Source organism: Camelus dromedarius, chromosome 3 (assembly GCF_036321535.1).
Source record: "Camelus dromedarius isolate mCamDro1 chromosome 3, mCamDro1.pat, whole genome shotgun sequence".
NCBI lineage: Eukaryota > Metazoa > Chordata > Mammalia > Artiodactyla > Camelidae > Camelus > Camelus dromedarius.
Window position 1 is genome coordinate 10,297,013 of NC_087438.1, and position 22,871 is coordinate 10,319,883.

The following is a 22,871-nucleotide window of genomic DNA, read 5'->3' on the forward strand; positions in this document are numbered from 1 at the left end:
ATTGGGTAAATATAAACACAGTTGTTGTCAGGCATCAAAACATTTTCCTTACTAACCTGTGTCCTGTGTTGTTCAGAGTGTCCTAATGAGTATTAACTGAAGTTGTTTCCGTGAAAGCGAGCAGAACAGAAGAACCACGGCCTTCCCAGCTCCTTCCCGGTATGTGCGTGTCACCCCAGCTGACAAGCCTTCCCCGTTGTCTCCCTCTCCTTAGAAGACGCACCAGAGTGCACTGCAGGTGCAGCAGAAGGCAGAAGCCATGCTGCAGGCCAACCACTACGACACGGACATGATCAGGGACTGCGCCGAGAAGGTGGCCTCCCACTGGCAGCAGCTCATGCTCAAGATGGAAGACCGGCTCAAGCTGGTGAACGCGTCCGTCGCCTTCTACAAGACCTCAGAGCAGGTAGGGGGCCCGCCGACGGTGCCTTCTGTGCCCGGGTTCAGCGGACAACCGGGTTGTTAACCCACTGGTCATTACTGAACCAGTCAAGCCCAGTCAAGCAGAGAGAAGCAGCCTTCTAGAATCAAGATGGTTTTTGCTTACCTTCCACACCAAGGAATAATGGGTTGGAAAGGATCTGAGGAGACAGCCCTTTTCCTCTCATTTAAATATATGGCCTGACCCAGGGAAGAGAGAGACAGGAAGTTCAGCTTTTATTTTGTCCTTGCTCTGAAAGGCCTGGCTACCCTGAGCCCAGCCTGCGTCCTTCCAACGGCCCTGGTCCTCAGGCCGGCACTTGTTGCCTGAGGTCGGCCTGTGCCGTCAGCTGCCAGGCGGTCCCCCTGAGCCTGGAACTCTCTCCTGCTGCAGGTCTGCAGTGTCCTCGAGAGCCTGGAACAGGAGTACAAGAGGGAAGAGGACTGGTGTGGAGGGGCCGACAAACTGGGCCCCAACTCCGAGACGGACCACGTCACCCCCATGATCAGCAAGCACCTGGAACAAAAGGAAGCGTTCCTGAAGGTACAGAGCTGGCTTTCCGGGTACGGGGGCCCCACTGAGCGGTGGACGCAGGCCCCAGGGCTTCACCGAGATGGCAGAGCGTCGGGTGTCAGTCAGTGGTCCTCCCACAGCCCTGCACAACGCTCCCCTTGGGTGGAAAGTGATGGGGGTGACGCTGTATCAGTAATAAGTTAGTTGATTAAAGAAGACCTGAAAGTCTTCCTCAGCTGTGATTTACACGGTTCTCGTTTTCACAGAGAAAGAGCTAGGTAGACATCGGAGTGCATAAAGAATGAGTGAAAGTCACACTTCCAGATGATTCCGAACAGACACACGAGGGTGATCTGGTGAAATAAAAATGCCTAGAGCTTAACATAATCTTCCTTTGGAAATTCAGCCTCTTTAGGAATAAAGACTATCTTGGAACACATTTGAGCCCAGTGTAGACACAAAGCAAGGACACCTCTGGTGGTTCACAGGATCAGTACTAATACCTCCTCAGGCCCTGTTTCCTGCAAGAGACGTTTAATTCCGTTCAGGCCAGGCTGGAAGTTTTAACTCTGAGAAGCTTTAAATGAGGAACTTTTCAAGCCTGCTTTGTCATTTATATATGCAGTCACACATACGTCACTGAGGTGCTTCGCAGCAATTACATTTTTAAAGGCCGTCACAGTGGTTAGAAACGCTGACACTGAATAGCTTCCACATTGTGTTCTTTCACTTGTGACAAAGATTTTCTGAGGTTCTGCTGTTGCCACTCAGACCTGTTAAACACAGGTGTGGTGTTGACTTTTCATTGTTGCTTAATCTAGTTTAGTTTTCCTCAGTGCTCCAGCATCCCCGCCTCGCCAGCACCGTTTCCTGTTACACGTAATAATCTGTTTCATTTCTGAAGATGATGTCTGTACTGAGAGAGTTATGGTTTAGTCTAGGAGAATCAACTGTAACTCTTTGAAAATTCTTATCTAGTAACTTATTATGAGTTTCCACCACAGAGATTTTCTTTTTAAGCAAATCAAGGCGGGGAAGCAGTTGGAGCTTGCTGGAGTCTTAGTTGTAACTATTCCAGACAGGACCTAAAAGCCCCCCTCCTTGTCGCTGCTGCTTAAGTTTATGAAACATTGACCACTGTTGGGATGTTCTGAGTTGGAATCATTAGGATTTGCCTCTTTCTCTGTACTCCATTTCGTTTAAAACAAAATTGAATACTACTTAGTTAATGTAATTAAGAAAAATAGATAAAACTATAAAATATAGATAATCACAGACCTGTTCAGATTCCTTCCTTCAACTAGGATTATGTGTTTGGTGTATTGGATATCTTTAAACTTTTTAATTATGTAAGTTTAAAAATGCATACAAAAATTGAGAGAGTGGATACTGAACCCCCATGTACTTTCAGCTTTAATTACCAACATGTGGACATATGTCCACCTCTACTGGATTATTTTAAATTCTAGATATTATATCCTTTTATTTGTAAATACTTCTGTATGTATCTAAACATATTCTATCTTTCTAAAACCATTCTATAACCATAATACCATTATTAGATGGGTTTTTTTGGAATACTCTTTTATTAATGATTTGGTTGAAAACATATGGCATGTAAGCCACACTTTTGCATGATTAAAAAGTTGAACAGGACATTTAACATGTTGGTTGATTGATTACAAAAACATCTTGATGGCTGAGAATGACAGAATGAATTTATGAATAAAATCTTAATAGGAAAAATGTAGAGTTTAGATCTTTTAAATTTTTTTTTAATTTTATCTTTTTATTGGACTAACACCATTATTAGACCTTAAACATTAACAGTAACTCTTATATAAAATCCAGCAGTGTTCAAATTTCTCTGTCCCATAAAATGTGACTTTATATGTGGTTTTAATCAAGATTGAAACAAGACCCATGCACTGATTTGGTTTGTCTCTTAAATCTCTTTTAGTCTAAACCCTCCCCTCCCCTTTCATTACCATTTATTAATTGAAGAAATAAGTTGTTCGTACTGTGGAATTTCCTTCATTCTGCATTTGGCAGTTGCATCACGTGGAGTCATTTAGCACCATCATGGATTCTCTGAATTCCCCTTCATTGGGTGGAGGTTCAGGTTTGAGTGAGAGGGCTGGGGGCACTTGGCGCACCTGGTGGCGGTGCTTGTACCTCCGGCGGCCTTGCATCGGGATGCGCAGGTCTGCTCTTTCTGCCCCTGTGATGTGAGGGTTTCAGCCGTGGTGAGTCCACTTCGCCCGCTGTGTCCCTCCCCAGCGGCCTTCACTGACAGGCTTAGTAGCCAGGGGTGATGCTGTTTCATTAGGAATTGCAGAATGGGGATATTCTGTTGTTCCTTCTGCCTTGATTAGCTAGAATTATTCCCTCCTCAGCTCTCTGGTGACTCTCAAAAAGAGTTTGTCCAAAAAAGGTGGGATAAATGCTTGATTCTTTCCCTTTATGATTTTCAGAATTATGAGCTTGTTGCCCTATAAACTTCTGCACATAATTTTTTTTTTAATTTTTGCTGTCCTGGATTTTAATGTATTTGGTGTGTTTCAGTCAATCACAGTCATTTATCTTTTTCTATTCAACTTGTCCCACTCGTGGGAGCCCCTTCGGGTCAGGTTGGCTCAGATACCCTTTTGACATAACCCCAGTGGTCTTCACGGCTTCCTTGCTGTTTGGTGTGACAGCTTACTTCAGACTTATCAGTAGAGACTCATGATGTATTTTTCTCCTAATTAAAAAAAGAAAAAAGTATCCCAACTTCGTCTACTGAAAAGGCCTGGAAACGATGGCCAGCCCAGAGATAATGCTCATCCCTGGTGCCCAGACTGTGGCCTCTCAGTACCGTTCACCACAAGAAGGGGACAGAGCTCCCTAAGGAAGAGACTGATTCCAGGTCTGGGCTAGGAAATGTGCAAGATATTTCCAATTCTAATATAATTAAAGGATTTTTTTTCCTGAAGTATTTTCATGTTTATATCCCTCATCTCTTACATAAAACTCTTATTTTTTGATACATGAATGAAATTCCTTATTTGGTCTATAAACATGTAGTATCAGCTTTCTGTTACCACAGAAGCACCACCTGGGAAACCACCCCACAGATTCAGTGGCGTAAACCAAGGGTAAGCAAACCGAGGGCTAAACCTGCCCCTCCCAATCACGTATCATCTGCAGCAGGTCCAGTGGTTATAACAGAGAGATGGAGACTGCGTGACTCGGAGAGCGGGAAGTACTTCCTATCTGCTGTTTATAGAAATCCAGGCTCAGCGTGGCTGGGTCCTCTGACTCACGGTTTCTCCCAAGTCTGCGATCAGGGTGTTGGCCGGGGACGCGGTCGCCTCAAGGCTTGCCTGGGGAAGGGCTTCACTTCCTCTCTGGCTGCAGGCTAGTGGTCACCCTCTGTCCCCTGCCACCTGGACCGCTCCATGGGGCAGCTCCCAACACAGTAGCTAGCTTCATCAGAGCAAAGGCTCCAAGATAATATATATTTTTTAATTGAAATAGGATTTAACTTCTGTATTCTCCAGGCCACAAGTTGGCCAGCTGAACGCTTGAGGTTAAGATGCATGTTGGAGCCACGTGACGTTGTCATCCACATGCACTGTAGACACACGTCTGTGATGAGTCCCTTGAACGCGTTGCTCTGCATTCATTGTTCCTTAGGCTTGCACGCTTGCTAGGAGGAACGCAGACGTCTTCCTGAAGTACCTGCACAGGAACAGTGTGAACATGCCGGGGATGGTGACCCACATCAAAGCCCCGGAACAACAAGTGAAAAGTGAGTATAACTCGGAGGCAGCTGACTGATGGCCGTGGGAGGAGCTTGACCAGACGTGTTCTGAAATCTCGGCCCAGGGCTCCATTTTAAATGTCCATTTCATATTATTAATGTTCTCATTAGTTATCTTAGGTTAATAATAAAATATTAAACAAATATATAGGTTGGTAATTTATTGAATAAAGTGGAAGAACGTAAATGGAGAAAATGCAGCATTCCGGATGTTATTTGTTGGCACCAAGTGTTCTGTTGAAAGTAAGTGAAAATATAAATCCAGGGGTAAAATGAAAATTGGAATTATCTACAGGCCAAATATTTTTAGAAGTTTAACCCACAAAAATTATATACCCATTTCATTGCTGTATGTATTAACAGTTTTGTATACTTAAAGCATTGTTAATAAAAGCAAGTTGCAAAAAAATATTATATAGATGGGTATCATTTGAGCTTAAAAACCTTCAAAAACATACACACACTCATGTGCCTGTAAATGCATAGGAAAAGACCTGGGAACGTATATACTAAACTGTAGGTAGGATTGGTACAGGTGGAAGTTCAGAGGACTGATAATTTTTATTCTGTAGAATTCTGATTGAGTATTTGCACTGAAAATGCATCCAGGTGATATATTGTTTTTAAAGTTAAGTTAATCATATTTTTTTTTTGAAAGTTCCATGGAAATGGAGCCTCAGAAAGTGATGGGAGTTGTTTACAACACTCTCGAAATCCAGGCAGTTTCTATCAGCTGGAATCCTCACCCTGAGCCTCAGAGCCAGTCCTAAATAGATGAGGGGACATAGGTCACACAGCCTGCACACCTAGAGCTGAGTTTAATAGGAAAAAAATGTGCAATAACCAGTTAACAAATGATTCCTCTTAGACTTTTTTTGGAAACAATATGATTGGCAGAAACTTTCTACGTTACTTTCTACTCCCGGTTCGTCTGATTCACCAGTTCGTCATCACAGGCTAGTTCTTGGTCACACCAGTACATCCTTTGAGTTCTGCAGATGAGATACATAGCTGTTAATCAGCGAGCTTCTCTCTCAGGACAGTGAGGGACTAACCAGAGCAGCTGTTTTCCAGCAGGAGCAAGGCTTTGTGGATGACAGGCTATTCAAGCTGGTGATCAGTGCACTTGGCTCATTTCATATAAAAATCATTTCCTTTCTCCTGTTTCTCAGTGTTGCTTTTGGTTGTTGGTTGTACTCTGTTTCCTCTGATCAGAGATGTTACGATCCTTTCTGGGTTGTACTAGTTTGCTGGGTGTGTGCGTGTGCGAAGGAAAGCATGTTCCACATGCTCACTCACTACATGGTCATTATGCTTTGCTGCTGTTTATCACAGTGGTGGAGGCTATGAAGATTTTTTTTATATGTCCTGTTTCTCTTACTGTCTGCTTGGGGGTGTAAGGTTTATGTGTCGGATAGTGCAGTAAGTCCTTGTCAAGGTGATGATGCCAGAAGAGACACTGTGACCCCAGAGGCATCGGGAGCTTGAGGAAGCTCAGGTCGTCTCCAGCCCCCATCCCAAAATGGCAGTTGTCACACTGCCTGGCTGCTCACCTGCCGGGGATCAGTCCTACCCCAGACAGAGGCTGTGAAAATAAGACACTAAAAAAAACTTACACTGATTTTTGTTTGTGATTTTTTTTTTAAATTAAAGTACAGTCAATCACAATGTGTCAATTTCTGGCGTACAGCACAATGTCCCAGTCTTGCATATACATACATATATTTGTTTTCATATTTTTTTCTATTAAAGGTTATTACAAGATACTGAGCATAGTTCCCTGTGCTATACAAAAGAAACTTTTTAAAATCTATTTTTATATATAGTGGCTAACATTTGTAAATATCAAACTCCCAAATTTATCCCTTCCCACCCCCTTTCCCCCGTAGCCATAAGATTATTTACTATGTCTGCAAGTCTGTTTCAGTTTTGTAGATGAGGTCATAGAGTCTTTTTTTTTTTTTTTAAGTGATAGCGTATGGTATTTTTTCTCTTTCTGGCTTACTTCACATAGAATGACAATCTCTAGGTCCATCCATGTTGCTGCAAATGGCATTATTTATTATTTTTTATGGCTGAGTAGTATTCCATGGTAGAAATATACCACAACTTCTTTATTCAGTCATCTGTGTGATGTTTTCATTTAAGTATTAGCTTAATTTTTTGATGGGCTTCAAATTTCAGTCTAAATTTGTTTCATGAAACGAATCCACTTTTTCAGGAAGCAGAGGTAAGGCAGCAGGACCGCTGAGCTGGCAGGAAACTCTGCACATAGACGGCTGTTCTCACAAAGCCCTCAGCCTCTGAGGAACTCATCAGATGTTTGTGGAAAACTGAGTATTTTTAAAGTTTTCCAATAAAGTTAAATTCTAGGTACCATTTATTTAATTTGCAAAATTCAGTCTGGGGAAACGTTTTACAAAGTTGGTTTTTTTTTTGTAATATGTTTACTTTATAAACTTCTGGAGTGAAACAGACTCACTGTAAAGAATTTTTAAGATGGAAGATGTGTGTAAATTACCTAATTATATCTTCCACTCACCCATTTGGTTTTGGATTTTTTGGGTGTTTTGTTTTGTTTTGTTTTTACCAAGATACAACCATATTCCCCTGTAATTTGCTTCTTTCACTTAGTAACAATCTTAGTCATCTTTCTATAGCCAAATTTAGAGATCTGCTCTGTTACTTTTAATGTCTAGTGTAGTGACTTTGTAATTGATTAACCTGACCCCTAATCCATGGGCCGGTACCTGCCAGCTTTTCCACACAGCACCTCAGCGTTTGTGTGCCTGTGTACAGACCATGTTGAGAGTTTGTGCAAGCACCATACCCCTGAAAGGTGAATTCCTGGTCCGAGGGTACGCACACTTCAGTGTCATTACCTGTTGCCAGATTACCCTCTGCAGAGGCTGTGCTCCATTTGGTTTTTTTTTTTTTTAATTTGCCTTTCTAGCTTCATGCTACTCAACTTCGTGTTATTCCCTCTCCTAAGGGTTTATGTTTTTGGTTTTGTTTTTAAAACCCTTTGTTTTCTTCTAGGACTCCACCATTTTGACTGACATCTTTTAAAGCATACTAAATTCCTTCTCCAGGGTAATGGTCTTGCACAAAATATCTAACAGTGGTGTTTTACCAGCCATTGTCAGATCCCTCCAGCAGGGGGCGCAGTAGCATATCCCACTGACCCAACTGACCATTAGAGGCCAACCTTAAGCATCTCGATCGTAAGATAGAAACCGGGGTCAGGGACTAAGGAGAGGTCTGGTTGACATGCGTGTTGAGAACACTGGGCAGGTGAGCCGTGCGGCTCAGTGTTTGATACTGTCTTGCAACGGCATTTGCACTGAAAAGTCTTTCAGTAAAAATGAGTGTGATTTTACAGGTGTTTTTATTGACTGCAAGTACCAACATGTGGCTTTCTCTTTTCTCTGTCAGATATCTTGAATGAGCTCTTCCAGCGGGAGAACAGGGTATTGCACTACTGGACCATGAGAAAGAGGCGGCTCGACCAGTGCCAGCAGTACGTGGTCTTCGAACGGAGCGCCAAGCAGGTCAGCCCCGGCCCGGGCCTCCTGGCGCCCTCCTCCCCGGTTAGGCCTCCATCCTCAGACGGGCAACTTCTGATGTTTCAGCAGATTGAGAACCACTTTCTAGTGATCGAAACAACCTCACCTTTTACTTAACAGTTTGTCTTAAAAAGAGAACCCCACAACCTCGTAAAAGTGTGTCACTCGGTGATTTTTGGGCTCAACACGTGTGCCCTCAGTGCTCCCCATGGCTGGCACCTCATGCTTGAGACCCACGGCGAAGTACAAATGGTCACGATCACGCTGAGTTAAAGTCCGTGTGGAATCTTGGTTCCGGGCTTGTGTAAATTCTATGGTGGGCAGTTTTTTTATGTTGCCGTATTTGTATTTTCAAGATAGAATTTTGTTCTTCAGATAAGTTGAGCTAAAATTAAGTAAGAAATGTGGAGAATTTCTGCTAGTTCAGTATAGTCAAAAAAGGTTCGTGCATTTGGCTGAGGCAGAGGCCTCGGGGGTGCATGTGCAGCGTCCTCTTCTGAAGTTACTTTGGGATCAGGGGCTTCTGCCTGGATTGTCTGTCATGGAAGATCATTTTAGGGTAGAGTCTATCTGATCCTAACTTGAACGCAAAGATTTCTGTCACTTGTGGCCTTAATTAACAGTAGCATAAGACTGTGTAAATTGTGAGTCTGGAACTCAGAGGGTCAGGAGGGTGTCAAGGGGAGGCTTGTTCCTGGGACCCCATGAGCCCTCTGGCGTCCCCTGCATCACAGGGGCCTCTTCAGGGCTGTTGGTCCCGGGTGACTCCATCTGACCTGCACTGTCTTCTGGGTCCACCTGGACTCTGGCGTGTGCCTGGTGCAGAGTAGGCACTCGATAAAGCCGTGTTAGGCCACGGCAGACCGCACGTTCCTCAGCACAGCTTCCCCACTTGGGGAGCGCATTTTGTCCCAGTTTAGTAAGCATCAGTCCCGAGCTGGGCGGCCTGGTCCCCAGAACTGCTCAGTTTCCCAGGGCATCAGCAGGAGACCACGGACCCCGGACGCGGCCTCTCCCACCCTGGCTGACTGGCCCAGGTGCAGTCATCAGATTCCCAGCAGGAGGGACAAGCAGGAGTGTATTTTAATGTCTAGGTTCCATGTTCTTAACATTTTATTTAAAGGTAATCCAACCATACTTCAGATTTATGGGGGCCTGATTTTATTCCTGATTAGAGATTATTTCATCATCTTTTCTCATGCCTTTATTATCTCTCTGTTGAAAGATGAAGAGTCATTCAGCTACAGAGAACAAAACTAAATAATTCCCTTGATGGAGAGAAATAATGAAACGTGCAGTTGTTTTTTCCTTGAGTCCGCTCATTTGCCAAAAATAAAATCATTCAGTTCATGCCGTTACAGACGATGCCCTGTCAGCCCTGTGGCCCTGCTGGGTGCTGGTCTGTCCTGTAGCAGCGGTTCCACAGGAAGTGGCTTCTAGCAGACCCATCTTGGTGGTCGCAGGCTGACTTGCAGTTTTCAGGATGGTGCCACCTGAGGCTATTGGTGGGGATGTGGCAGGTGACTTCCAGCTGCTCCCCGGGGCTGTCCGAGCCTGCATCCCTTATCTCCACCTCTGAATGTTGGCTCTCAGTCCAGGGCTTGTTCTTGTTTCTCTCTCCTTATCTCTTGCCGTTGGCATCTCCTGGCCCTGACCTCATTTCTGGTCTCCAGATTTACGGCCCCAGCTCCCTCCTTGCTTCTCTCCACTTAAGCCTTAACGAAAGCAGAACCAGACTCAAAACTTCCCCCCTTGCCTGATTCCTACCTTTCTCTCACCTGCCCACCTTCACCCCCTCCCTGGGGCCTGATGTGGCCTGTCTGCCCTCCCTCCGCCCCTCCAGAGCCATCACAGGAGAAAACCCAGTGTGTCCTGCCTGCAGCTCTGAACCGGTGTGCTGACTGGTGTTGCTTCTCCCACTCACTGTCCACTCCAGTCTCTTTTCCCCACCGTCCTAGACAGAAGTCCAAGATCCACCTGTGACCACCAAGGGCCCCCGCCGTCCTTCGCATCCTGCCCCTCAGCACGCGCCCCCTTTCCTCCCTAGCCCACCCCTTCTCAGCCTGCGGGCCCCTGCTTAAGATTAGGCACCCTCACTGGCCTCCCCACTCTCTCACTGGTCCTTTGTGCATGTTTCTTCCCAGTCACACGGGCAGGGCTGGAGCCTCTCCCACCCCCAGCCCCAAACAGGCACGATTAGCTCTATGAATGGGAGAACTAGGGACCTTTGAATAAACTGAGCAAAATGGCTTTCTGCCTTGATTCAGTATCAGTGTCAACATTGTTTCGGAGACGGGATGGCCATGCTTGGGCGGGTATAGCAAAAGTAAATTCTCAGCCAGGAAGCCGCATGGTAAGTAACCCGGGTTGTGCTTTCCTTTTTGTTTTTTCTTCTAAAATGCCATCAGATGTGTGACATCTAAAAGAGACAGTGATGTTTCTTTTCCAACAGCAGCAAATTGCAGCGGATGACTCAGTTTACGAAGGGCAGATAGAAAAATGTCTATGTTTTTATTCTTTCTTTTTCCCATGATATTGCTTTTTTAGATGTGTATGTTTAAATAAGTCTGATTTCACTTCGGATAGGTGAAAACAGAAGAAAAAAATGGCTTCCATCTAAAAACAAAAGAACATGAGTTAGACTGTCATTCTGGTTTTGTTGCAACCTGAGCCTGCGGGTCTCCTCCCAGGTGTGGTCAGCTCTCTCCTACAGCTGGGAGGTTAAGCCACATCTCCAGCCTGTGTCTCCCAGTGCGCATTTATGCATATGGGGGCCCTCTGCAGGGGCCCCCGGAGAGCAAGTAAAGTGGACACACACCTGAGTACTTGCCGAAGGCAGGGCTAGGAAGAAAGACCTGAAGTTACACGTTGGAAAGGTGGGGATTTGCATCTGCTTTATGTTTCATTTTGTAGTTAGGACACCCCAGTAAGGGCCTAAAGTCCCAGGGACGGGAGCATCTCACTGCTTCATCTCACCCCTTACCCACACGGTCTCGGTGTTCTTCAAGGCGGCTGTTCGTGGTACTCAGAAACTCTTGAACTTATTGCTGCCTAAGTGACCTGATTACAGTTTTCTAGAATGTCCTTTTTTCCTTTTAATTTCGGAATTAAGATACATGTTTGAGAAGCGCGTCTCTCTCTGAGGGAGTGTTTGTTGACGTGTGCCAGCCCGGGATCGTGACTTCACGTTTAAATGAGAGTCCGAGGCATCGGGACTCCCTGCCCTGGGTTCCGCTGTGAACGCTTTTCCTCTCCTTCCCGCTCTAGGCTTTGGAGTGGATCCACGACAACGGGGAGTTCTACCTTTCCACGCACACCTCCACGGGCTCGAGCATCCAGCACACCCAGGAGCTGCTGAAGGAGCACGAGGAGTTTCAGATAACCGCGAAGGCAAGTGCACTGCTGTCCAGGGGCCCGGAGGTCTGCCTGGGCTTTTCCAGAATAGCCTAGAGCAGGATGCTTCCTGTAACTAAGGTATTGCTTTAAAATACTGCTTAAGAAACAAATACCTTATGGAATTGGAGGACCAGGGTGCACCCAGTGGCCTGTTAGACGTGAACGCAGCGGTAATTCTAAAGCCTTCACACCTGTCCCGAGCTGTCCCTTCGTTTCTCTTTCCTGTCGTTCCTCTGATTCTTGCAGATGCCTCCTGCCTCCTTCCTTTAAGTTTTTCTTTCTTCTTTGTCCTTTTCCTGATTCTTCCCTTCGTTTTCTGTCCATTTTCTTTTCCGAGGTGTTTTCCGAGTGCTTGCTGTTTTTAATGGAGCACCGGTGTTAGCAGCCTGACTTAGATGTATGGGCTGCGTGTTTTCTTCCCTTGCCTTTAGGCGATGAAAATCGTTGCAGTAGCATCGGGTCCAGCCTCCTGCATGAAGCTGCCTGTGTTTCGTAGTTGCAGAGTTTGGGTCGATTAGCTCTCAGTGGCTGCTCATGAGTTTACAAAACTGGAGGCTTTTTCACTTTTCTGCTGAAATTCAAAATTGAATTAAATACATCCTTCTGGCTTGTGCGCTGCATGTGACTGTATTTTTAAGCCGATATGTAAGAATTTACACAGTGACGTGAAAGTTTTCCAAATTAAAGTATACCCGGCAGAAGTTGGTTCCTTTTACCTCCAAACAATTTTGAGGCTTTCAGGCTTCCGTTCTCAACCTGTGGTGTTTTTGTTTTTCAAAGTTTTGAATATACATTCTTTGTACTATTTGCAGAAGTGCCTCTGTTTTGATGATAGATTTAAATTTTTAGAAAAACTGGAAATTAATTCAAATTTAAGAGTGAGAAATAAATGATCAAGCTGAGTAATAATTTTGGTTAAAAGGAGGTGTTCCTAGAAAGTATAAAATGATTGATTTTCTTGTGTGGCCCTTAAATTGGCTTTGGAAACAAATCAATGGGGACTTTTTAAATCATTTGGAATGACAGCAGCTCCTTTGTATTATGTTTTTTAGTAGTTTTTTATATTTTCTGTAACAATTTCTGACTCATCCTGCTGGCCTTCCCGAGCCTCTGCTCCTGGTTGCCCCCCCGCCCCCACCACCCTGGCCAAGCTGTAAGTTTATTTATTTATTCAGCCTCTTAATGCTGGGCTGTGGGAACCCCTGGTCTCTGTTCTGGAGGAGCACCCAGTCTCAGTGGGGCTGCAGACAGACTGACCACCGCGGGGCTCGATGGGGATACCTGGGGGAGGCCAGGACCACACCCAGAGGGGCCATGAGCACTCTGAGGAGGCACCTACCCACCTGCTTGGTTGAGGGGAGCTGAGCTGTCCTGCCTCTGCAGGTAAGGAGCATGTCTTTCCCTTCCTCTAGATACAGCACGCCTTTGGCTGTGTAATTCTCATTTTTGTTAATAGGTAGATAATAAGTATAGTTATTCTCTGCGTTACATGATTTACTTTTTTTTTTAAAATGTCCTTGATTATAAAGATAGTAAGAAAAATCCTAAGATACCTCTCCAAGGTAGATTTAAGATGTGCTTCTTTTCACTGACTTAAATTTCCATCAATGTTCCACTCTGCAGACTGTGTACAGCCAAATAGTCCATTTACTGCACAACTCCAGGGGGCGCCATGCACACAGAATGTAATGTGAACATCACTGTCTAGAGCTGAGTAGCAGGGTAGCCTGTTCCACCGTCGGAGCCTATACTAAAGGATTTTCCCATTATTCCTAAATTTCCCTTTTCCTCAAACTCGGGTTATGGTTTTGGAAGAATGAACAGTAACAGGCTTATTTTTACCCTTACATTTTATTTAAAAATAAGCATCTAAAATCATAGGTGGCATCTGACCCTTATGTTTCCCAAATATACGGAACGGTTCCTTTCATTGGGTGTTTCATTGAATCAGTTTTGCTGACAGAAATTGGTAGATTTTGAAAAGAACACCTCTCACTTTTTTTTTCCCTTAGCATTTTCCCCTTTGGTTTCTGGCTGCCTTTCTTTTAATCAGAAAGCACCTGCTTTGGTGCTTGGAGACATCATTTAGTTTTTCTTGTTGAAATGAAGTTCTTGCTTACCTTCTGTCCCCCTATCTTAGTGTCTTCTAAGAAGCCACTTTTATTATGTAGAGAATCCTTTGCTCTGATGTGGCTTCTTCCAGTCTGGTTGTTACATAATTAGTGTTGTAACATTTTTTGTGTTAGTGGAAATAAAGCCTCACCCAACTAGCTAAGACATAGCTTGAGTCCTTTGCAACCCAAGGCAGTAATTTCTCAAAATGCTTTTGCAAGCACTACATGCACCCAGGCCACGGCATTTACTTAAAAGCAGGTATCTGTCCCCACCTGACACGTATTGACTTGGACTCTCTAGGAGCGAGGCCTGAAAGGGAGCAAGTTTAGAAAGCTCCCTGGGTGATTTTTTTGCACACTGAAGCTGGAAATCCACTGCCTCACTAAGACTTTCTAAACTTCATGCTTCTACCCCCACGGACACTGCATTCCCCATCTTCAGTGTCCTCAGCGCCAGATGCCTTACGTTGCCAGGAAGTGCCCAAGACCATCGAATGTGCAGCCTTTTTGGGTTTCTGATTACCAGAGAGGTCGGCAAGTCTTTCGAGCATGTGGGCTTAAGCGTTCAGCCTGCCTTTGTTTTTCTCTAGTTCCTTGATTACACCTAAAGATGAGGTAGTTCAGATTAGAGTTTGTATATTTTTAAAATAAAAATCTGCTACCACTGCCCACCTAACATTGAAAAGACTGACCATGTCAGATGTTGGCAAGAAGAATAGGAACCCTCACATACCCTTGGTGGGAATGCCAAACCATAGGACACCTGTGGTGTACGGTTTGGCAGTTTCCTAAAACTTTAATCATACACCTTTCATGGAGTCCTGCCGTGTCCCTTCCTCCATACTAATCCAAGAGAGAGGGAAGCCAAAGAAGAGCCAGACACACTGTGTGATTCAGTTTGTATAAAGGTCTGGAAACGCTGTTATCTGTGACAGAAAATAGATCAGTGGCTGCTTGAAGACTGTGGTCTCAACAGAAATCTCTAGAAAGTAATATTTCTCCAAATCAGGGTGTGGACCTTATGCATCAGGATTAACCAGAAGGACTTACTGTAAAATTCAGTCTTAAGTTCCCACTAACGCAGAGGTTGGTTAGGAAAAAGAACTTAAATAGCACAGAGTAAGCACAATTTTGAAAACAGGCATGTTTGCTCTACTCAGGTTTGTGCTCGTTGGGTCGTGGGCATGTGGTAAGTTGACTGATGGCCTGATTTAAGAGTACAGGGCAAAAGGAGAAAGAAAAATTATGTAAATTCATTGAGGCTCTTTTTTTCGTATAAAATCTGAGATAATAAAACTTCAGAATTTGTAAAGGAAAAAAATAAAGAATAGAAAATAAAAATCTGCTTTCATAACAATCTCTCGTGCAAACAAGGAGGCTGCTGCGCCCCGCAGTGACGGGTTGCACAAGCTGTTACATGAACAGCGCTGGGTGCCGAGCAGGGCTTATCACAGGCGAGCGTTTATGTCAGAAATGGAAGAGAGAAAAAATACACATCCACATCCACGCACTTGCTTGAACCTAACGAAACCTCTTGGGAATGACACACCAGAACAGCGACACACGCGCTAACTGGAGTGAGAAGACTTTGCACTTTGTATCCTTTCACACCTTTTGAATTTTGAGTTGTGTGAAAGCGTTTAAGAATACAGTTAAAATAAAAATCATGGGTTAGCAGATTCGTCCCACTTAATTTTAACCACACCATTCATTCATTCAACAATTTTTAATTGAGTCCCATCTATGTACCAGGAACTACACTGGGTGCTGGACTCATGGACAACACGTGCTAGTTAGAGAAACCAGCATAACATGATAAATGAGTAAATATATGTACGTACATGTTAAATAAGAGAAAAAGACAGCCACGGGGAGAGGAGGATTGCCATCTTTGATAGCAGGCGTCACCGAGAAGCTGTTGACCATCTCATTAGCATTTTTTGTTTAAATGACATTTACACATGGACAATTTATCGATCTACCAGGCCTTGAATATAGGAAATCTTTGTTCTACTTCTGGTTTCATATAATCAGAATCAGCCTATTGATGTTACATGCTGGCAACTAATCTGTTTTGTCTCGTGTGTTAGACCTAGTACACAGAAATCTTCCTTTAGTTTCTTGGTCGCTTTTGTTTTTTGTTTTAATTTTAGCAAGCCACGTTGTCTTTTTTGTCTTCACTTCTGTGTCCCCACCACTTAAAACATGAAATAACTTTCTTAACCCCTTAAAGATACACAGTTGGCCCTTGAACAACGTGGGTTTGAGCTGTGTGGGTCCCTTGATACTCGGGTTTCTTTCAGTAACTGTGTCCTACAGTATTGCATGGTCCGAAGTTGGCTCAGTCTGTGGATGTGGACTGTTTTGGGGGGGTCGGGGGGGAGTGAGAAATAAGGTAGGGGTCAGTGCCCCAACCCTTGAGTTGCTCAAGTGTCAGCTATTTGCAGTGCCCTTCATGACAGTGGAAAAGAAATGCTTAAATGGTGGTAAAACACAACTTTTCTATGCTTTTCGAAAGGTTAATATCTTGACAAATAGCAGCAAAACCTTCTCTAGGCAACCTGATTTTTTTTAAATCCTGTATATGTCATGTTAATTCCCTCTGACACTGAAATTTAGTGATGTTTCTAACTTACATCCTTTTTGAAATTTATGCTCCCAAGTCTGAAGCTTTGACTATTTTCTTGGTGTGTAATTAGGCCCGTCTTAACACAGCCAGAAAGGTGTCATATTGATACCAAGCCTGGAGGTTTGTTTGACAGACATTTTCCTTCTAGCCTGCTCTGCTTGAGTTCATTTCCACACAAGACGAAGGCCCTAAAAATTTTCAGAGTGTTTTAAGTTTTGCTGACTTTCTCCAATAAACAGCTTTGATACAGTTCGCAAAAGTGATTTCTTTTTCCCCCACAGATATTAGTGATATTAGTCCCTTGAGCTCTGTTTTCCTGTGTGTTTTGGTAAAGTGTACTCATGCCAGTTCACAGTAACTACCACTCCCATTAAAGTTACAGGTGTATACACGCTTACATAGGAACCTAATGTTAATTTATTATCTCAGTAAATATTTGTGAGTGTCCACCATGTGCCGGACACAAAAAAAGTGTGTGAGATATTAGTGAGCAAAACCAACACACACCCCTGGTCAGTGGCAGGTACATGTTCTCACCAGAGGGGAGACAGAAAGTATCTTGACAAGTAAATTACACCAACTTGGAGGTGATGCGCTCTTTGCGGCAGAGCAGAGGGAGGGAGGGAGGGAGGGAGCCCGGGGCAGGGAGGCAAGTTGCACTTCTAAGGGAGTCAGGGGGGCCCATTGAGAAGTGACCTTTATTTCAGCAAAGACTTGAAGGAGCCGTTGAGACATCTAGGGGAATAGCATCCTGGCGGAAGGGGCACCGTGCACAGAACGTGCACAGAACAGAAGGCGAGCAAGCCTGGAGTGGGGGTGGGTGAGCTGGACCCTGTTGGGGAGGCCTGGAGGTTCATGCAGGGTTGAGGGATGTTAACAGCTGGCTCTGCCGGCTGCCTAGTGAGTTCTGGTCAAAACTTTTATTGTACAAACTAAGATAGTTTATCCAGGTTTTGAACCCTGACCTTCTCCCTTTGAGAGATTTTTAAAGTCAATTTCCTGAATATTAGTCATAACGATTTTCTAGTTAAAGCCTGAGAAAAGCAGGTCCCGTAGCAGAAGAGAAACGCTGCTCATGTGAAATGCCAGCGGGAGTGTTGAAGGAAGCCTACAGTAATAACAGATGAAATGGTAACAATCTATAAGCAGCAAGGAATAATAAATGAAGTAGATGTGGCAAAAGATCTGTTGGAAAACCGGAGTTGAGAGAAGTTCCTGCCATATCTATGTAGAGAGAACCAGTGTCTTATGGTCATCCCTAGCTATAAAAAGCAAGAAAATTGTACTTAAAGCTCTTTTCTAAATACATATAAAATGAAATAAATTTATTTTTAAGAGAAAGTTTATTAACAAGGAACAAGTTTAAATTACCTCTGTGAAGCCGCCTTCCTGACTACTGTCGCCTTCTCCGGATCTACTGAGAACTGAAGCATTGGTGAACGCTCCGTGGTGGGGCTTCCTCAGGGATTTGGCTGTGTCTGCAGGGGGCCCTTTGTCACACAGGCTTCAGGAAAACCAGGCTCTCAGCTGGCTGCCCCCCTAAAAGAGCTCTCAGTCTCACTGGGGACATGGAGTAAACAAGTGTGAGACCAGGCGGTGTCCTTGTAACCAGCACATACGGCCTTCATGGGAGAAGAGTCAGGGGGTTGCTGGCTGACCATCCTGTGTGCATGTTCGCCTGCTCATTCTGCAGATTTTGACTGAGCATCTCCTAGATGAAGACATTGTCTGAAGGCAGCCTGGACTTTTTCCTTGAGGTCATAGAAATGGCCTTCATTGTGGTGGGAGAGCCGAGGCAGGTTAGCCAGTCTAGAATTAGGGAGATGAATTTGATGGACTGAGGGTTTTCGTCTCGGTTTCTGCCGCCAGCAGTGATTTTCCTGTTCAGAGCTCCGAGTTGTAGGCAAGTTGCCACTGTGTTTCTGGTTTCTGGCGGTTGGGTTCATTTGCTTCACAATACTTTCCTGTTGTTTTTTTTGCAGCAAACCAAAGAGAGAGTGAAGCTATTGATACAGCTGGCCGATGGCTTTTGTGAAAAGGGGCATGCCCATGCGGCCGAGATAAAAAAATGTGTCACTGCAGTGGATAAGAGGTACAGAGATTTCTCTCTGCGGATGGAGAAGTACAGGACCTCTTTGGAGAAAGCCCTGGGGATTTCTTCAGATTCCAACAAATCGGTAAATTGCTTTGTGCAAACTGAATAAATTACCGTTTTCTTCTTCGTGTTCTGTTTGTCGATTTAATTAACTGAAGTTCATTGACTCCCTTATTCCAGAGTAAAAGTCTTCAGCTCGATATAATTCCAGCCAGTATCCCTGGGTCAGAGGTGAAGCTTCGTGATGCCACTCATGAGCTTAATGAAGAGAAACGGAAGTCTGCGCGCCGGAAAGAGTAAGCTAGTGTTTAAGAACCTGCCAGGATTCATGGAGAGAGTGAAGAAATGTCACTGGGCAGACATGCTTGCTTCTGTGTGTGCTTTGAAACCGAACAGCATTCATCCTTTGCTCTGCTCTGAATGCGCTTAGTTTCTGCAGCACAATCTCCACAGTTCCCCTCGTCGCCTGATTCAGAAACACTGTCTTGTTTTTGTCCATGTGCCCCCATTTCGTATGGGGTTGACAACTTGTTTTAGTGTCATTTGTCCTCAGTAGGACATGAATGATAATACTAAGGAGAAGAAATCAGTAACACAAGTGCAGATGTTGGAAGCTGCCAGTTAGCAAGTGACACTAGGTATCAATAGCGACAAAAGATTGCTTTAAACCGGTGGTTCTCAGTTGGGCACTGCTTTGTCCCCCCGGAGGGACACTTGGCAATGTGTGGAGACATTTTCAGTTGTCACACAGTGGGGGCTGGGGAAGTGCTACTGGCATCTCGTGGGCGGAGACTGGGGATGCTTCTGAACGTTTCGTAATGCACAGGACAGCCCCAAATGTCAGCAGTGCCAGGTGGAGGAGCCCCCATCTGAAGGTGCCTCACCCACATTTTTTCCAAAGTGTTTTTTCCTTTGAATTGGTGACTGGCTACTGTTCTTCTTCTGTCTGTTCTTGATTTAGTTCTCCAGAGCGCATCACTGACTAACGCTTTTAAAACCACCTTGTCATTTCATAAGCCATGAAAGTGAGTAGTTAAAATAAGCATGTGTCCTGGCTGAACTAAACCATTCACCGTCTCCCTCTGTTTTAAGGTTCATAATGGCTGAGCTCATTCAGACTGAAAAGGCTTACGTAAGAGACCTCCGGGAGTGTATGGATGTAAGTAAGTTTTGTTGCTTGTTTATTTCGACTGCGTGTTGTCCTGCGGTTTATTCTTACCTGCTGGCAGTTCTTAAAATGATCACACATTTGGTAGTGGTAGTTGAGATTTAAAGTGTGCATGAGCGGCCTTCTGTGTGTGCTTCTGCACTTCTGTGAAGTTCTAGGCGTGTTTTGGCTCATTGCAGAGATGATACAGCATTAATGCTCTCATTCCTTTAGTCACATGATGGCCTGGCTGACAGTCTGTTTGTGTAGAATTTTACAGCAGCTTCAGAGAAACGCGCCTACCGATTATGATTGGCAACGGATGCTCAGTAGTTTAGCGAATATTTGTTGTACCTTGTGGACTAGGTTAATTCCAAAATTTGAAACCGAGAATATGCTTAGAGCTGAAAAGTATAGAAGCTATTCTCAGGTATTAATAGCAAAATTGGTTTTTTGGTTTTTTTTAAATAGTTTCTCATGTTGTTTTGTAAAAGGTTCCACTCCTAAGATACATTTTCCATTACACATTAACTCCGGGTATGTATTTACAGGTATCAGGAGTAGCTGTTCTTGAAAACGTGTGGGTTTTTGTCTAACCCTCTCCGTTTCCCTCCCGGCCAGACCTACCTATGGGAAATGACCAGCGGCGTGGAGGAGATCCCGCCTGGCATTGTGAACAAAGAGCTCATTATCTTCGGGAACATGCAGGAAATCTATGAATTTCACAATAAGTGAGTGGCTTTATCTCTGGGGACGTGGTCAGTGACTCTGGAAATCTAGATACTGTGCTGAAGTTTCATGACAAGAAGTAAAAGTTTCCAGTCGAATTGACCATAGATTCTGGTGATTCTGTTGACATCTGCAAGAACCCGCCAGGCTTGCTTCATGAGGACTGATAGTCCAGAGGCTATTTATTAACACAGATTCAACTTTAAGCTTGTACTTACCTGTTACAGAAGTACGAGGAGGAAAGCTGGAAGCTTTCTGTAGGAACCCTCACTTCTCTCAGGCCGTGTCATCAGCTGTGACATCAGTTACTTCTTAGGGCTAAAAGGAAGCGTCGCCCTCCAGGAGCTGCTGGCTGGTGCTTGGTCTTTTCCTAAAAAGAAGGAGGAAGGAACTGAGGACGGAACAGATGTGTAGTGTGACCAAAATAAAGTGCACTTTCCACTGGCCCTCGGAAGCACATGGTTTTATTTTTAAGATCAAAAACGACAAAATCCAGCAGCAGCAGAAGCTCCTGTAGGTGGAGTCTGTGCGGCCCGAGCAGCCTGAGGAAGGTGGTGTGGACCAGAGCTGGTGGGTCGTCCTTGCTCCCTGCCCCAGCCGGCAGGAGACACTAGCATCTAAGCGGCTTCTCTGGATCCCTAAATTGTATCCTTAGCTGCTAAGCATAGCACTTCCCCAGAAGTAAACTGCTGGGGTAAACGTCTCTATTAGAAAGGGCTTAAAGGCTGACCTGGTTAACTGTTTGAAAGTCGCAATTACGTACCCTAGTTCAGAGCTACAGGTTTTGTAAAATTAAAATCTGGAGGGTATGGAGTTTTCACTGCACTTGATTAAAGTGATGGAATTTAGGAATTGCCTGAATTCTGGTATGCTTGGTCTAATTTCTGGCCTATCTCACTAGTAAAATGTTTTCAAACACCTTAATAACATGATACTGTTTTTACTGTCTGTAGTATATTCCTGAAGGAGCTGGAGAAATACGAGCAGCTGCCGGAGGACGTTGGACACTGCTTTGTCACTTGGGTAATGAAACCTCTCACTTGCCTCGTGGTTCCGAGGGAGGTTAGAAGGAGCACTGTTCATTCTCCGACATCAGCATTTTCTGCTGGTGTCTGTGTACTGAGAAGCAGACTCCCCGCCCCTCTTCAAAGAATTGCATTCTCCAGCTAGCTATTACTGCGGAGGGAGCTTTTTATTGGCAATAGTGATGGTTTGAAATAGAACGTTGGGTTAGGGTGCCAGGCCTCTGTGTGGCCCTGGGGATTCGCAGGTCACCGTGAGTGCACAGCCCTGCGCAGGGAGATTGTCCCGTTGGGAGGGAGGCAGGCAGGTGACCTGGTGAGCGGGCCCACATCTGTGTAAAGCACAGGTTTGCCTGCTTCACTTGGGCACTGGTGCTCAGGTGTGTCCTCCCAGCGGGATGTGTTTCTTATTTTAATAGCTTTCCTTATAAAATACGGCTTCTTTAATTTTGGATTTGAATCTCCTTCATACACACAACTGCTTTTCTGCATAAAAGTTTAACCATAATTTGACTTATTGCCACTTGAAAGAGTTAATTCTAATTTTTTTGTTGTTTACAGGCAGACAAGTTTCAGATGTATGTCACGTATTGCAAAAATAAGCCTGATTCTACTCAGCTGATATTAGAGCATGCAGGATCCTACTTTGATGTAAGTAACAGACTGCTGAAGAAGGCGTGAGATTTTCTAAGTTGCGTTTGGTATACATAAAACCCAGCATGACTCATAACTTTCTCCTGATTGATGGTATGATACCATTTTTATCTGTCACATTTATAATGAGATGTTCTTGTATTTTCTTCTGTTTTTTAGAAGATTCTTCTCAAGTACTGCAGGCTGTATATCTGTAAAAAAAAATACAGATTTTAGTATATACATGTGTGTATATATGTGATTACAATTTATGTACAGCCACAAATTTTTTACATGTAATATCATGCATATAAGTATAAGCTATTCAATTAAGCTTCTTCTCTCCTCTGTAAAACAAAGATAACTTTGAATCTTTTTTAATCTTTATTTTTCCCATTTCAATTTCATGATGCTATTAATTTCCAAAAACGGTCTACCAGTAAAACTGTACAGATAGCTCTGTAAAAACTAGGACCACTGGGAGGTTCATTAATTATATTCTCATTGGTATGAACATAAATGTAGTTCATCTTTTTTTTCAAATGTTGCAGGGAGGTTTATTTAGTGCAAAAGGGGTTAGAGCCTTTTGATAATATATACAGAATGCTTTGGGAGTTTCCAGAATATAAGTCACATGTGTGCCAAATTCATTTTGATTTAAAGATAAGGTACTTTAAATGTTACATGTAATTTGGTGCATGAGGCTACGAGGGTATTAGACTTGCTTCCGTCTTTACCCTCGTACCTGGTCAGGTGTGGTTATCTGCTCTTCTCTGGGAGCCTGGAGAATCAGAATAGATT

At 44.1% G+C, this 22,871-nt stretch overlaps 1 protein-coding gene across 2 annotated transcripts in view; it reads left to right on the forward strand.

Moving 5' to 3' along the window:
- TRIO (trio Rho guanine nucleotide exchange factor) overlaps positions 1-22,871 on the forward strand; it is a 331,311-nt gene that overhangs the window by 209,699 nt on the left and 98,741 nt on the right. For both annotated transcript variants that reach the window (XM_031443331.2, XM_064479579.1), the window contains exons 17-27: positions 215-406; positions 815-964; positions 4,613-4,727; positions 8,175-8,290; positions 11,573-11,695; positions 18,427-18,621; positions 18,720-18,835; positions 19,632-19,698; positions 20,308-20,417; positions 21,369-21,438; positions 21,999-22,088. In XM_031443331.2, coding sequence (XP_031299191.2) covers positions 215-406; positions 815-964; positions 4,613-4,727; positions 8,175-8,290; positions 11,573-11,695; positions 18,427-18,621; positions 18,720-18,835; positions 19,632-19,698; positions 20,308-20,417; positions 21,369-21,438; positions 21,999-22,088 — 1,344 coding nt within the window. The remainder of the gene's footprint in view (positions 1-214; positions 407-814; positions 965-4,612; positions 4,728-8,174; positions 8,291-11,572; positions 11,696-18,426; positions 18,622-18,719; positions 18,836-19,631; positions 19,699-20,307; positions 20,418-21,368; positions 21,439-21,998; positions 22,089-22,871) is intronic.